The sequence below is a fragment of the Ovis aries genome, chromosome 13 (genome assembly GCF_016772045.2).
Source record: "Ovis aries strain OAR_USU_Benz2616 breed Rambouillet chromosome 13, ARS-UI_Ramb_v3.0, whole genome shotgun sequence".
NCBI lineage: Eukaryota > Metazoa > Chordata > Mammalia > Artiodactyla > Bovidae > Ovis > Ovis aries.
The window spans coordinates 24,474,961-24,490,127 of NC_056066.1; the positions used below are offsets into that span (position 1 = coordinate 24,474,961).

Consider the following 15,167-nt stretch of genomic DNA (forward strand, 5'->3'; position numbering starts at 1 on the left):
CTCAAAAAGTCCTATAGGCTGGAAGTAGCTGTTATGCAAATGACGAAAGAGTTTCACTGGGAAAAACTGAAAGAAAACCGTAGAGACATGGAGGGGGGTTTACCTGACAGCTCAGGAGATGACTCCGGAGTCCACTAGAGACAAGAACTTCCAGAAGCTGAGTTAGATTTTCTGCTTTTACTGCCGTTTCACCTGTGGAGCTCCAGGTACAGGTAAATCTGGATTCTGTTTCTTCCGAGTTCTCGCCGAAAATTATCTGGAAACATTGTGAGGTCTGTTTCTCTGCATTGTTCTCTTGGCAGGAAGCACTGAATCAATAAGCATGGCTTTCCCATACCGAATGTTCGAGTGTTCCTGCTTCAGGGGCTGTTTTTTCAGGGCTTTTTATTGAATGAACTGAGATTTTTGAATAGAGCTGAAAAACAAGTGATGCATTATGCATTATGCTGATTCTGCCCTGTGAATACCGCTGTAAAAAATGCCTAGATAAGGGTTAGAAGGACGATCGGGGAACTGAGATATATATATTTGTGGATTATTCCCAGATGTTGGGTTCTTGCTCTCTCTTTTTTTTTTCTTTAACTCTTAGAACAGACCTGAAATTGGGACTGTGTGTATTTTTGTAAAATTTCAAGTTGCAAAATGCCCAAAATACAACCCATGGAATCATATAGAACTAGGTTTATGAAACTTATACTTTTTTTTTCTTTTAAAATTGGAGGATAATTGCTTTACAATGTTGTGTTGTACACTTTGATTTAAGTGTGTCTGTATATTTTTCTCACAGCAGCATTTTACAAGACTAGAAAGATATCCTGTTTGAGATATCAGGGTTTCTGGGCATGAAGGAAGTAGGAATTGTAAATTCTAAGACAGATAAAGGCTTCTAGGGTGGGGGGAATGGTTGATAAAACTAGTTTTTAAAGCATGCTTTCAGAAGGAAACCTCACTTTGGTGGTACAAGGTTTTCTGCTTGCATCAGTTACTAGCAAGCCTGAGTAAACAGTCTTGCCAGCGATATGGGTGTGATAATAATCGAAGGTAGCAGTGTGTCTGTGAAGTTGAATTAAAGGCGTTAGCTTGGGGGCGTCAGGCTGCCATGTGAATAGTTAGGTACACCAAGCTTAAAAGGCAATGAAAATCATTTATCTTTCTCTTTCATGCACTGCATAAGGTGAAAACACAGCGTTAAGAATAAAGATACCTGTGAAATGGGAATTGGGGCTTTTGAAAGCAAAACTATTTAGGAGCACGTGGACAGGATTTAGCATATTTGAGAAAGCCTCCTGAAATTTGGCCATCCAATTATGTGAATTAACTCCAGCATTGATATTCATATGAAATTGCTGGGTGACCACCCCAGTTACTGCAGAAAAGCAATTCGAACTCTGTCCCTCACATCAGAACACCTGGGTGTTGAATCTGTCTCCTACCTGTGTCACTTTAGGAAAGTAAACTCATGTCCTTAAGCCTCAGTTTTCTCCTCCCTAAGATGGGAGTGGTGTGGTGAGGGCGGTGTGCGTGTGGCACAGCTCTCAGAACGCAGGCGCCACGAATTGCGGGTATTTTTATTTACTACTTCTGTGGTCCTGGCCTGTTGGTAACAGGGTTTCATCTTTCACTTCACTGTATCACTGTAACAGCCCAGTGAGATTAGTCCACTCTTAATTCCCACTTTACAGATGAAGAAACCGTGGCTCAGAGAGATACTGAAATATGTAACATAAGCTGTCTTTCTACATTTCCTGCTATTTTTTCCCCTCCTTTTAGAGATCTCTAAAAAAAAAAAATTAATGGGTTCCCGAAATGACTCCCTGAGGCAACTATTATTTCTGTTATAAAGTAATTAAAATACAAAATGTTAAGTGTGTCAAAGGAGCTGGGATATTCGTGTTTTTACATTAATTATATTTGTGTCACTTTTTCTAGACAGGCTAGAGAGAAGTGATATTATTCTACTTTTTCCTGTCAGCTATTGATAGAGCTTCTCCCTTCAAAGACTTACAGGGTTGACTCTTACCTGCTTGCGATGTTTCTGGGCCCTGCAAGAAGAGTCGAGTTTTGCTGTTACCTGAGCAAGAAACTAAGTCACCGGGAGGTTGTGGGAACAGCCACAGGGAGCCAGGGTCAGACACACTGTCTTTTCTCTTTTGTATTCTAGACCTTGGCACCTCCCTCCCAGACCAAAACAGTCCATAATTATATTCTACATCCGTTGTGTGTCAGAGACAAATATGTTTTTCATTGTGTTATTTTTAACAGCAGAGTTTTCAGCCAGAGAAAACACTCTCTTAGTTCCAGAGTTTTCCTAATGACTGCTCTGATGTTTCTAAGTTGTCCACCTCAGGCTGTTCAAAATTGTTGGGGTTCCCCACTCCCAGAAGAACGTTCTTAGCAGGAGTGGTGGTAGGGTCATCGAGAGGAATCCTAAAAGCATTCTGATCTCTGAGCTTCCGCGGGCGAACTTATTCTGTCCTAGATAATTCACTAAAAGTGATCATCTGAATGGCAGCAGACTGTATGGTGGCCAGCTCTAGTTTGGGACCCTGGGCAAAGCTCTGACTATCTCAAGGGCAGAGTCTGCAGGCAAAGATGGATTTCATTCAAAGTTCTGAGAAACCAGTCGTGAAATCAAACAGCCACAGGGTGCCGAATTCCACATAGGTTCCGAGTCACTAATGAATATTCTAATTTTCTTTTATTTGACCCACAGACCCTGTTTTAGAAGTCCCTTAAGCTTTTTATTACACTTAATTATAATATATTGCTGAGATTATCTCCTGATTCATAAGTAGTGATTGCATCTAGAAACATGTTTTGCATCCATCAGGGTTTAGTAAAAATTTATTGAATCACAGGGACTGAACACAGGGATTCAAGGCCCAGGTTACCTGGATGCAAATCTTGCCTCCATCACTTAACTAGTAATAGCGAGATTTCCTGCTGAAGAACATACCTAGGTCTATGCATATTACAAATAAGATGTAATGTCTGAATTTTAAAAGCCTCTTAGGACAAGGAGTTGTGATCTTTCATTACAGTTGACCCTTGAACGGTGCAGGTATAAAATCCACGTATAACTTTTGATTCTCCTAAAATTTACTACTACTAGTAGTAGGGCTACTGCTACTGCTAGTTCCAGGTGACTGGAAGCCTTGCAGGTGACATAAACTCTCGATTAACACGTTTTTTATGTTATATTTATTTATAAGTGTATCTTCAATAAAATAAACTGGAGGAAAAAATCATAAGGAAGAGAAAGTACATTTACAGTCTGTTCAGTCGTGTCCAAGTCTTTGCAGCCCTATGGACTGTAAACTGCCAAGCTCCTCTGTCCATGGGATTCTCCAGGTAGGAATACTGGAGTGGATTGCCATTTCCTTCTCCAGAGGATCTTCCCATCCCAGGGATCAAACCCACGGCTCCTATGTCTAATGCATCGGAGGTAGATTCTTTACCAATGAGCCCCAGGGAAGCCCCACATTTACAGTACCTCTACAGTATTTATTGAAAAAATTCCACATATAAGTGGACTGACCCGGTTCAAAGTCCTGTTGTTCAGAGGTCAACTGTGTTGTAGTATTCTCTTTTAAAAAAGATTTTGAGAATTGTTTCTTCGGAAAGAAAGGCACTGCAATCTAGCAGTTCAGGATGTGGAACTAGGACTTCCTTTGGGGGAGGCGTGCGTGAAGCTCTTCTAAATAAGACGGAAGATGTTTTCCAGAAACTACTTAGGCTCAGACCTGGGTCCTTGCTATTCATCAACTTCAGTTTGTCAGAAACACTCCTGTTTTGAACCTGATGGGAAGTTGTTTCCAAAAGTCTGTTTATTAAAAAAAAAGTCCTCCTGGAAAATGGCAGCACCCGAGGAGATGTTGCTCTTCTCTTCAGTGTGAGCCTGAGAAGGGACCAGCAGGTGGACTGGGCAGGGCCTTCCTGCCTCTCAGTTTTCTTTCCTTAACTTTTTTAAAGCTGGAGAAACATAATTTGGTGAAAGCAAATGTTCCTCAGGAACTCGAGTTTAGGATTTTTTTTTAATGTTTATTTATTTGTGGCTGCTTTAGGTCTTAATTTAGGTACAAGGGCTTCTCTCAAGTTAGAGTTACTCTCTAGCTGGGGCTCCCGGGCTCAGTAGTTGCAACATATAGGCTTCGTTGCCCCACAGCACGTGGGCTTCCCAGGTGGCAGTACTGGTTAAGGACCCACTTACCAGTGCAGGAGATGGAAGAAATGCAGTCAGGAAGATTGCCTGGAGGAGGGCATGGCAACCCACTCTAGTATTCTTGCCTGGGAAGTCCCATGGACAGAGGAGCTTGGCGGGCCATAGTCCTTGGAGCTGCAAAGAGTTGGACACAACTTAGCAACTCAACAGCATACCCCAATGCAAAATAAAAAGTTAAAAAAAAATGGAATTCTGGAGGACCTTAGGGAGGGACCAGAGAGGAACAAAAGGTGGAGACTGGGGTGACAGGAAGTTCTGCTGCTCTTGCGTCCTTTTATAGGCAGCAGGGACAGTTCTGAACTGCTCCTTTGTGTGAATGACAAGAGCCCATGTAAACTATTACATGTTTGGAGAAATCTTTTTCTAGAGATCTTATAGAAAAGAGAATGACTTTATGTGATGACATGAGTACAGTCTGTCCAAGGTTAAGGGTAGGTGATAGCTTTTATGGCCTCTTAGAGCCCTAGACGGAGAAGGCAATGGCACCCCACTCCAGTACTCTTGCCTGGAAAATCCCATGGACTGAGGAGCCTGGTGGGCTGCAGTCCATGGGGTTGCTAAGTCGGTTATGACTGAGCAACTTCCCTTTCACTTTTCACTTTCATGCATTGGAGAAGGAAATGGCAACCCACTCCAGTGTTCTTGCCTGGAGAATCCCAGGGACGGGGGAGCCTGGTGGGCTGCCGTCTATGGGGTCGCACAGAGTCGGACACGACTGAAGCGACTTAGCAGCAGCAGCAGCAGCAGCAGCAGAGCCCTAGAATTCTAGCTTGTGGCTTCCCCTCACACAATTCTCTTCACTTCCACCCCTGCCCAGTTTCTCAAGATTAAGTAACAGAGGTGAACTTCCCTGGTGGTCCAGCGGTTAAGATTCTGAGCTGCCAATGCATGGTCCACTTATAGAGGACCATTTTCAATTTCTTCTTTTGGGGAGAGAGTGTGTGTGCCTATGTTTACAATGGTAAGAAGAATTACCCCCAAAATGGTTGGGGAACTAAGATCCCATGTGGCTCATGGCACAGCCAATAAATAAATATCTAAACAAAGAAGTTTGTGTTTAAAACTATTAATCAGTGAATTAAAAAACACTGATTAAAAAAAGAAAATTAATAAAACAGATTAAGCAACAGAAGTGATAATGGAGTTCCCACCAGCATTTTCACCAGTGTTCACAAATGCAGATGCTCATGTCAGTCTCCATAAACTCGATGGTGGCGCTGTCCTCCGAGCTGTGGTCCCTCCCTGCCTGTCTGCCCTGCTCTGCACTCTGCTCAGATGCACAGGATGGACGGCCAAGACCCCATTGAGAGGTGCTTTTATTGATCCACAGTGAGCACTGTGAACTTTCTAGAAGGGCCTTTCTTTGGCATTACTACCTACCACTCAGAAGGAAAGTAGGGTGCGGCCACACACGAATTTTGGAATAGCTGGGGAAATGGGTTCAGAGGAACCCTTGGTAATTTTCTGCCTTTGACATTAAGGATGTTTGTAAACACCCCTGAGAATGTCGTATGAATGTCAAATCGCAGGAGTCATTAGTCAGGTAAATGTGCCTCCATCCTGCAGGTGCACAGAGACTTTTCTTTTTTCACTGTTTTTTTGAATTTTGCAGCAGGAAAGGTTGCATGGGCTTCCTTCACCTTTGACTGTAACTTTGAGTCCATTTTCAGATAAGTTTTAAGACTGCAGGAGATAGCAGTTCTAGCCAGTTGACTTGTTGTTCAGTCTCTAAGTTGTGTCCTAGTCTTTGCGACTCCAAGAACTGCAGCTCACCAGGCTTCCCTGTCCTTCACTAACTCCTGGAGTTTGCTCAGACTCATGTCCGTTGAATCAGTGATGCTCTCCAACCATCTTGTCCTCTGTCGTCTTTTCTCCTCCTGCCCTCAATCTCTTCCAGCATCAGGGTCTTTTCTAGTAAGTCGGCTCTTTGCATCAGTACTCTTGGCCAGAGTCTTGGAGCTTCAGCTTCAGCATCAGTCCTTCCAAGAAATATTCAGGGTTGATTTCCTTAATGATTGACTGGTTTGATCTCCTTGCTGTCCAAGGGAGTTTCAGAGTCTACTCCACAGTTTGAAAGCATCAGTTCTTTGGCACTCAGGCCTCTTTATGGGCCAACCCTCAGATCTCTACGTGACCACTGGAAAAACCATAGCTTTGACTGTATGGACCTTTGTTGGTAAAGTGATGTCTTTCTTTTTAATATGCTGTCTAGGTTTTTAAATTTCTTCTTTGGGGAATGTATGTTTGTGTTTACAATGGTGAGAAGAGCCCAAACTGATTTAGAGCTAGTCTCTCCTCAGAGCAATTAAAGTAGTGACCCTATAATCTATTAACTTGACCCTTTTTAATTGCTGTTTCGATTATTTCTCTTTTCTTTCCCTGTTATGAACAGCACTGCTGTGACGTTCTGTGTTGCTGTGCAGGTGTCAGTAAATCTGAAACACAAATTCCTAGATGTCAGATTACTAGTTTTCCACTATTCTTTTACAGGGCTTACTCATATTGAAAAGTATTGCCCAATTTTCTCTCAAAAAGACTTATCAATTTATTCTGTCAACATGAGTGCTTGGGAGTCAGTTAGGTACATTCAGATAATATAATTCTCTGCAGTCATGCCGGTAAATGAAATAGACTGGATGTGCAGGTGTGGACATGTAACCAAGCCATGTTAAGTGAGCAATACAATTTATTACATTAAGTAAGCAATATTATTCACAAAGCAATGTAGAGAGTGGGATCCTATTTATTTTTCAAAGGCCTGATCCAAAACCATGTTTATTTTTTGTGTACTTATCATTCCATTAAACATTTCTAGAATGATACCTATATCAGAAAGAAGGACACATGGGCTGGTGAGGATGGAACTTCTCCACTATTTGTATTTTTACTGAGGGCATAGTACTCCCCTGGAGCCTGAGCCCATGTTCTTCCAGAAGCAGCCAGCCATTCCAGGTGGGCTGGGAAGTGACTTTCTCCATCTCCTGTACCAGTCTAGGAGAAGATTTGCACTTTGATGTCATTGTCCCTTGAAGATGGAGGGCTGAGTCTTATTCCCAGCAGACACTTCTCTAAACCATTTTATTCTGGTCATGATCCCACTTTCCTAAATAAACGCTCTTTGGGGTTCTGAACCTCGGGTGTGTTTGGATTAGACATGTTTAAGCTGCCCGAACTTGTCAAACAACAGCACTAAGTTCACCTTTCCTTGATCACGTCGTCATCTGACCCATTATATAAAACATTCACTTCTTGTTCACATGTAAATACTTTATAACCAACCTTCACCCCTTTCCAGTTAGCGGGGTTCCTTTTGGGATAAAAGGTGCTTAGGCTTTGTTAAGTCTGTAACTATACAACTATGATTCAGTTTTCTCAGTGAGGGTGAAAAAAAAATCTGTGTTTTAATATCCAAAATATCTAGATTTGAAAAGATTTTTGTTTTACAAGTTGAGAACAGAAGGCATCCTGTCAGAGGTTGCCTTTGAAAAGAAAAGAAATAACATTTCTTTATGCTCCCAAATCACTGAAGAAAGCTTGAGTCATTATTTTAAACTCCAGCTCCTTTTTAATTCAGATGCCTGGAGTTCATTAAAACCGCAAGTGATGTATTCTTTCTTTTCACACAAATCAGTAGAGCTCTCCACTGTAATTATCAATAGACTTTTCTACCTTTCTCTTTCTCCAAAGCTTCTTTTGAAACTTTACCTTCTTTCCTGGATATATTCTTTTCTGGCTTGGTAAAATATCACAGTTCTGCTGCAAAGTACAAATATTTGCAAAAGGGAACCAGTGTAAAATAAGTGTCTCTTCATGTGGTAGTTTGTGAAGAAGTGTATGCCTGGCACTAGTTGGTTAACCTAAGAAATGATGAGGAATTACTGCTTACAGAGAAAAGAGCGGGATAGTGGCTGTGATGTGCAAAACAAGGAAAGCTGTAATTTAAGCAATTCCATTAAAGAGAATATAATTACTGTAGCCTCAGGGTGGTGGCAGGTCACTTTTAAGCCTAATTGAACTTTTTCTTAATATCATTAGAGAAATGGAATGAACTTTGGTATCCTGGGGTAAATACAAAATTTTCTTCTTCCAAGTTTTAAATACCACTGGCTTTTTAAGATATGTACATCCAAATCTAAAATGCCTTTACGCATGCCAACATAATACAATAAAAATTTTCCCTGTATGTATTCAAACCACTGCAAGTAAGTACATTGTAATGGCCACAATTATTAGATAGCATCTAATGGTTAGATAGCATCCCCGACTCAATGGACTGAATTTGTGCAAACTCCGGGAGATAGTGGAGAACAGAGGAGCCTGGCGTGTTGCAGTCCGTGGGGTTGCAAAGACTCAGACACAGCTTAGCAACAGAATATCAACAACGCTCACAATTACAACTCTGTGCTGAAACTTTCACAGAAGTTATCTCACAAGCTTCTCAAAAACCCTACCAACCTACATGTAAACGTCCATGTAAATAAGGAAGCCAAGGCTCAGAAGAATCTAGACAGTTGATTCTCTTTTCTTTCACTTAATTTTTATTTTATGTTAGAATATGTGGTGGTTTAGTCAGTAAGTTGTGTCCGACTCCGCGACCCGATGGACTATAGCCCACCAGGCTCCTCTGTCCACGGGATTTTCCAGGCAAGAATACTGGAGCAGGTTGCCATTTCCTCCTCCAGGGCTCTGCCCCACCGAGGGGTCCAGCCTGGGTCTCCTGCATTGCAGGCGGGTTCTTCTTGTGTTAGTTTCATGTGTACAGCAGAGTGAATCAGTTGTACATATTCCATTTTTTTCAGATTCTTTTCCCATATGGGTTATTACAGAGTACTGAGTAGAGTTCCCTGTGCTATACACTAGGTCCTTGTTGGTTATCTATTTTATGTAGTTAGATTTTTTTGATGTGGACCATATATAAAATCTTTACTGAATTTGTTACAGTATCGCGCCGGTTTTTTGTTTTGCTTTTTTGACCCTGTGGTACGTAGGATCTTAATTCCCCAACCAGCGATTGCACCCACAACCCCTTTATTGGAAGGCAAAGTCCTAACCACTGGACCACCAGGGAAGTCCTGGTTATCTGTTTTATATACAGTAGTGTGTATATGTTAATCCCAAACTCCTAGTCAATTCTTTAGGCAACTGAACTGGGATTTGAACCCAGCATTGCTAACGCAAACCTGCAGCATTTTCCTGGGATCAGAAGGTGTTCTCTGTGAAAAGTACTGTTCATTTCATGGGGGTGAATTTCCAAACAGGGAATCATAATCACACAGAGCATGATTTACTTCTTGCCTCTGTAGGCTCACCTCCTCTTTTGCACCTCCTACCTTCTTTGCCATTTCAACATTACTATTAAAGGGTTGGCCAGGGAGAACTTGCAGGCTTTGGAGTAAGTAATCCAAGTTTGGCTACTTGTTAGCAGTTTTTCTGAAGACAAACCTGGAGCTGGTGTGTCAGGAATGCACTTAGAAAGCAGTCTTCCTCCTGGCATTAGAGGAAGAAAGCCTCCTACATCCATCAAATCCCTTCCTTTGAAACCTGCGCTCCATGTACACACCTTTAGAATTCACCCTGGTGGAAGAATAGTACCTAGTGGTTCTCAGACATGAACATTCACAAAACGGTGTGACTCCCTACCCTTTGCATAATATCCTGCAAACATGCTCTCTCCTGTTGCCAATATTTTTACAGGTGATTGCAAAAGTTCTCACTGGACTAGAAGGGACAAACTGGGCAACTTTCATAGGTAAATTCCTGGTACAGAATAAGTATGGGTCCCAGGCACCAGGCCTGGGGCCAGATTCTCCAGACAGGCCTGGGCGAGGACTTCTACAGATTGTGACAAGCCACCAAAACTTGGTAGAATTAGGAGTTTTTACTTCTGAATCAAATTTCTTAAATTAAGACGGTGAAAAAAGTCAGTAAACACTGAGCTCAAATTCCTTTATGATATTTTCTACTAGCACTGTGTTGCAGCTGCCCTCATTAAGATGGGGGGACAAATCCCTGGAGTCATCACAACTCCCTCTTTTCCATCCCCCACCTGTCTCCCTAGCCTGCCTGACTCCGGCGGTGGATGGCCCCACGTTTTCATTTTGTGTGTGCTTGTTCCTGTGAGGCACTGTTGGGAGGTGGGAGGAATCTGGCCTTTGTTGTTGGACAGACTTAGGTTTGGAACTGGTTCTGCCAGTTGCTATTTGTGTGGTCTTGGGCAAGTCCCTTAATCTGAGGAAGTTTCTATTTCTGCATCTGTGAAAAAAGGGCTAAGACCTCTAGCCCAGCCAGGTGGTGCACAGATCAGAGGCAGAGTGTGAGAAGTACTTACCCCAGTCCCTGGCAGGTAGCCGATGTTCAATTCCCAGAAGCAGTAGAAACTGTGAGATGGAAACATCTCCCAAAGCACTTTGTTTAAATATTTTCTTATTTATTTGGCTGCACCCGGTCACAGATGTAGCACACAGGATCTTTATTTGTGGCATATGGGATCTAGTTATCTGACCAGGTATCGAACCCCAGGCCCCCTGCATTGGGAGGTTGGAGTCTTAGCCACTGGATCACAAGGGAAGTCCACTGACAAAGCATTTTATGAGAAAGGACCAACGTCTACCCATCGAAGTCTTAAGTACTCATTGGTTGTTCAAGGTGGAAGGCTGCATAGAGCCGCTGCACAGAACATCCTGACTTTTTGGAGGACTCGAAGCTGGGCATTGGCTGGTCTGACGTTACTCTGTTTCTTCCGAGCAAAACTGGTACAGAGCCAGTGACTTTCTGTGACTCTCAAAAAGGCCTTGGAGTGTGGTTTTAAGGACTCTGTGAAAGTGCTTATTGAATTATTAAGTGTGAGAATACTTTGCCTCCTGAATTGAAGAGCCGACTCATTGGAAGAGACCCTGATGCTGGGAAAGATTGAGGGCAGGAGAAGAGGGGAGACAGAGGATGAAACGATTGGATAGCATTACAGACTCAATGGGACTCAATGGACATGAGTTTGAGCAAACTCCGGGAGATAGTAGAGGATGGGGAAGCCCATCACACTGTCGTCCATGGAGTTGTAGAGAGTTGGACACAACTTAGCAACTGAACAGCAGCAACAAAGTAAGGTAGCCTTTCCCTTCTCCAGGGGATCTTAGTTTTGATTAGTATGCACATGACTCAGGATCTTCGGATTTAGAAAGAATGAACTGTTGTCCTGTCTGTCAGTCATTCATTCATCAGCGTGGGCTGAGTCTCTAGGTTGGACCAGTCCTGGGATTATAGCAGTTCTGACAAGGCCACTGCCTTCAGGAAGCTTGGACTCTTAAGGAGGGGGTGGGAAGGAGAGGCAGAGGAGAAAACATAAACAGGGATAATAAATTCAGATTGAGAAAAAAATGCGAAAGAAATAAAGAGGGCTGTGTGTGTGAGTGGATCCCGTTGTGCAGACAGTGGGCCAAGGGCTTGAAGAGGTGCAGTAAGAGGAGGGTCCTGATGACAGGAAGGGCTCTGTTGGTTTGCAGAACTAGCTGACTTGGGAGAGGTGGCTGGGGTCCTTGTCAGCTCAAAGGAGTTTGGGCTTTATTCTCTTTCTTTTAAAACTATTTGTTTATTTATTTCATTTATTTGTCTGTGTCGGGTCTTGGTTGCGGTGCACAGGCTCTCAAGTTGTATACAGGCTTAGTTGTCAAGCAGCATGTGGGATCGTAGTTCACCAACCAGGGGTTGAACACCTTGCCCGCTGCATTAGAAGCAAACTCTTAACCACTGGACCACCAGGGAAGTCTCTGGGCTTTATCCCTTGTGTAGCACAAAGGGTTGTAATCAGAAGAGTGTAGAATAGTGTTAGCTTTTGTTCAGGTGTTATTTTATGCAGAAGTCCCTTGGGGGTGGGGGAGGATTGTAACTAAACTAGTCTCTCCTCCCCTCCATCTCTGGGATGTCTCCAAAGGGACGTTTTGGCTCCCCACAGCCCCTCATAACCCACAGTTTTGACCCCGGTGCAGGCAATACAGAGTCTTGAGGGTCTGTGATTTGTCCCCCAGGACCCCTCGCCTGGTGTCCAGAAACATGATCCAGTATTCTTGTCATTCTTGACCCAGAGGTTAAAGGCCGGTACTTCTTTTTTTGTCTGCATTTTTCATAATTCTCAACGCTTCCACTGGCCTCATGTACTGTGTGCACACTTAGATCATTAAATCATTTCCCCTCGACCACAAAATAATTGTAAGTCGGTGCAGCAACTGTCTGAAACAGGATACATGCGTCATGCGTCCCTGAGTTTGGGTTTTTCCAATGACCTTGTGATACATCAAACCTTAGCCTTCCCCTCATCTGCTCTCAACTTAAAAAAATCACTTATTTATATTTCAGTCCAACTCAGTGTTTTTGTTTTGTGATAGTTGATTTGAGGTAAAATGTCAACAGTGAGCTTCCCAGGTGGCTCAGTGGTAAAGAATCCCCCTGCCAGGGCAGGAGATATGGGTTCAATCCCTGGGTTGGGAAGATCCCCTGGAGAAGGAAATGGCAACCCACTCCAGTATTCTTGCCTGGGAAATTCCATGGGCAGAGGAGCCTGGTGAGCTACAGTTCATGGGGTTGCAAAAGAGTTGGACATGACTTTGAGCCTAAACAGTTGGCCACAGTGGAAACCACCAGCTCCCCTGTGGAATCCACAAGATGGCCCCCAGAGAAGGCTGGCAGAACTGTGCAGTGTAGAGCCTGTGAGTCCCTCCGGCACCTTTAACACTGGGCATGGTTCACCTTGGGTGTGTTTGTGAAAATTATGGAAGTACTGAAAAAATGAGTAGATAGCATTCAATGCCTCATCTTACAGGTCAAGAAACAGCCTTAGAGAGGTGATGTGAGTTGAGTTGATCTCACCCTTTGGGGTACTCAGACTTCTGACTCCGAGTGACCGACCCCTTGCACACCAGCCTGTGTGCTTTGGAGACCACCTTCTGAGAACCAACAGCTGGTGTGGGGGGTGGCACAGGTCCTGCCATCTGGAAATCTGAGACGTGTTCTTTGGGTAGGTTTCAACTTTGGGGTGTCGGAGCCTCCCCACCTGTTGATTCTACTCTAGAAGTTCTGCCTGGTGTGTTTTGAGGCAGATGCGGCCAGAGATGCAGTGAATTCACCTTGACTGCGCTGCCTTGGAGGAGGAGGCAGTTTGACCAGCCGCTGAGGTGGATGGAAGCTGTTGGCAATTTGACATTTGGTTCATGGGGATGGAGACACGATAAATACATTGTGATGTGAGCTAAGATCTGAAACGGCCTGTGAACGTGGCTACCCGGCTGCGCTGATGAACTGCCCACTCCATCTGACTCAAATTCTCTTTAATCTTTTAAAAAATCATCTAATAAATTGTTGGCTGTGCTGGGTCTTCGTTGCTGTGCAGAGAGCGGGGGCTACTCTTCGTTCAGTGAGCGGGCTTCTTGCAGTGTCTTCTCTGGTTGCAAAGCACAGGCTCTGGGGCGCATGGGCTTCAGCAGTCGTGGCGCATGGGCTTAGTTGCCCCGAGGCATGTGGGATCTTCGAGGACCAGGGATCTAACCTGTGTCCCCTGCATTGGCAGGCGGATTCGTAGTATCTGGGCCACCAGGGAAGCCCTTGAATTTTCTTTAATGAGTGGTGGGCAGGCTGAGCCCATTTGGCCAGGTGAAATATACATAAAAGAGGCACCGTCTGCCCTCCTTGGCGTCCACATCCAGATTTACCTAAACCCCTCCCAGGTGGCATATGCATAGCTATGAAAAACCGGTATTTTCTACCCATGAATCACACCCCAAATCCTGGGCCTCCCTCTGTCAGGGGTGTGGCAGGCCGGCTTCCGGGAAGGGTGGGCACGGCTGAAGGCCGCTGAGTGCAGAGGGGGCAGGTCCCATCCACTGCCAGGGGATCCGCCGGGTAACTGCTGATGTCTGCTTTCGGATCTGGACATGGAGCCATCTGTGTGCCCTTCTGTCAAAAGGCCAGACACAGACGGAGGCTTCCTGAGTTTCTGCTGTCGGGGGCCCTGCCGTGCAGCAGACAGGAACAAGGTACAGAAGTGGCCCAATTCTGGGGGTCGCCGCCCCTCCCTGGGGGTCGCCGCCCCTCCCTGGGGGTCTCTCCTTTGCTGTATCATGCCTTCCTGACTTCCTGGGCATCTCACCTGAGGCCTGAGTTCTTCCTGGCCACTTGGTGCTGGGGGAGAGCCAGAGAGGGCCATGGGTCACTGTGATTTCTTTCTGCTTCGGGGCCGAGGATAACTGCCCACAGCAGTTAAACCTCGTTTAATGGTAATCAGATTGCTTTTCTTTACTCTGAAAAATCCCTTCATTTTCTGTACAAAAGGCAGGAAGCATTTTTCTGTGATTATACAGAACGTCCCCAGGTAAGATGTAATCCATCTTCACCATGCTGAGCCCTGAAATAATGAGTCTGGATTTGGAAATGCCACAAAGAGTAGAAAACCAAATGCTTCTGGTTAAGATTTTTCTCAGCTGCTTTTTCTTCCTTCCTCCTCCCGCTTTGGTTCAGAGTTGTTGAGTTTGGTTAAGAGACTCTCAAAACATGAGCAACTGCTTCTAAACTGGTCTGGATTGCCTTTTCAAAGCATGAGGTCTGGCATGTACCATCTTGTTCCCTCCTCACATAATCCGTACACACAGGCAATGCCAACTCCCATGGGAGCCCGCAGAGTGTGGACATTGGAGACCTCCCCTCTCCTTGCTGCCCCAGAAGTTGACCAGCTCTCCTCCCACGAGGAAGACGCTTTGGGGCCACAGAGGCAGCAAAGAGACTTTGGCTGCAGCTGACGTTTAAAAAACGGAAAAGAAAAATTTTAAGAATGAAAAGCTCTAGAACAGGAATTCGTTGGATGAGTCTGTCATTTCATGCGCCTGACTTTCCACTGCCAGAATCAAGGTGTTCTGTAAAGTAGCTTTAGGAAATGAGTCATGGTTACCAAATTCGAGGTAGG

General features: G+C 44.3%; 1 protein-coding gene and 1 long non-coding RNA gene across 26 annotated transcripts in view; one reads left to right on the plus strand and one right to left on the minus strand.

Moving 5' to 3' along the window:
• LOC132657617 (uncharacterized) overlaps positions 1–5,168 on the minus strand; it is a 25,921-nt gene extending 20,753 nt beyond the window's left edge. Inside the window, exon 1 of the long non-coding RNA XR_009596040.1 lies at positions 104–5,168. This is a non-coding gene — a long non-coding RNA (uncharacterized LOC132657617). The remainder of the gene's footprint in view (positions 1–103) is intronic.
• The window catches only part of KIAA1217 (KIAA1217 ortholog), an 815,860-nt gene that overhangs the window by 504,150 nt on the left and 296,543 nt on the right, over positions 1–15,167 (plus strand). The window contains exon 1 of one of the 25 annotated variants that reach the window (XM_042230518.2): positions 80–14,244. The exons of 22 other annotated variants lie outside the window; for them this stretch is intronic. In XM_042230518.2, the coding sequence (XP_042086452.1) occupies positions 14,143–14,244 (102 nt within the window). In that variant the 5' untranslated portion in view covers positions 80–14,142. Of the gene's footprint in view, positions 1–79; positions 14,245–15,167 lie in introns of those variants that run through there. 2 more of the 25 variants (XM_012188348.3, XM_042230520.1) reach the window with 2 other exon arrangements.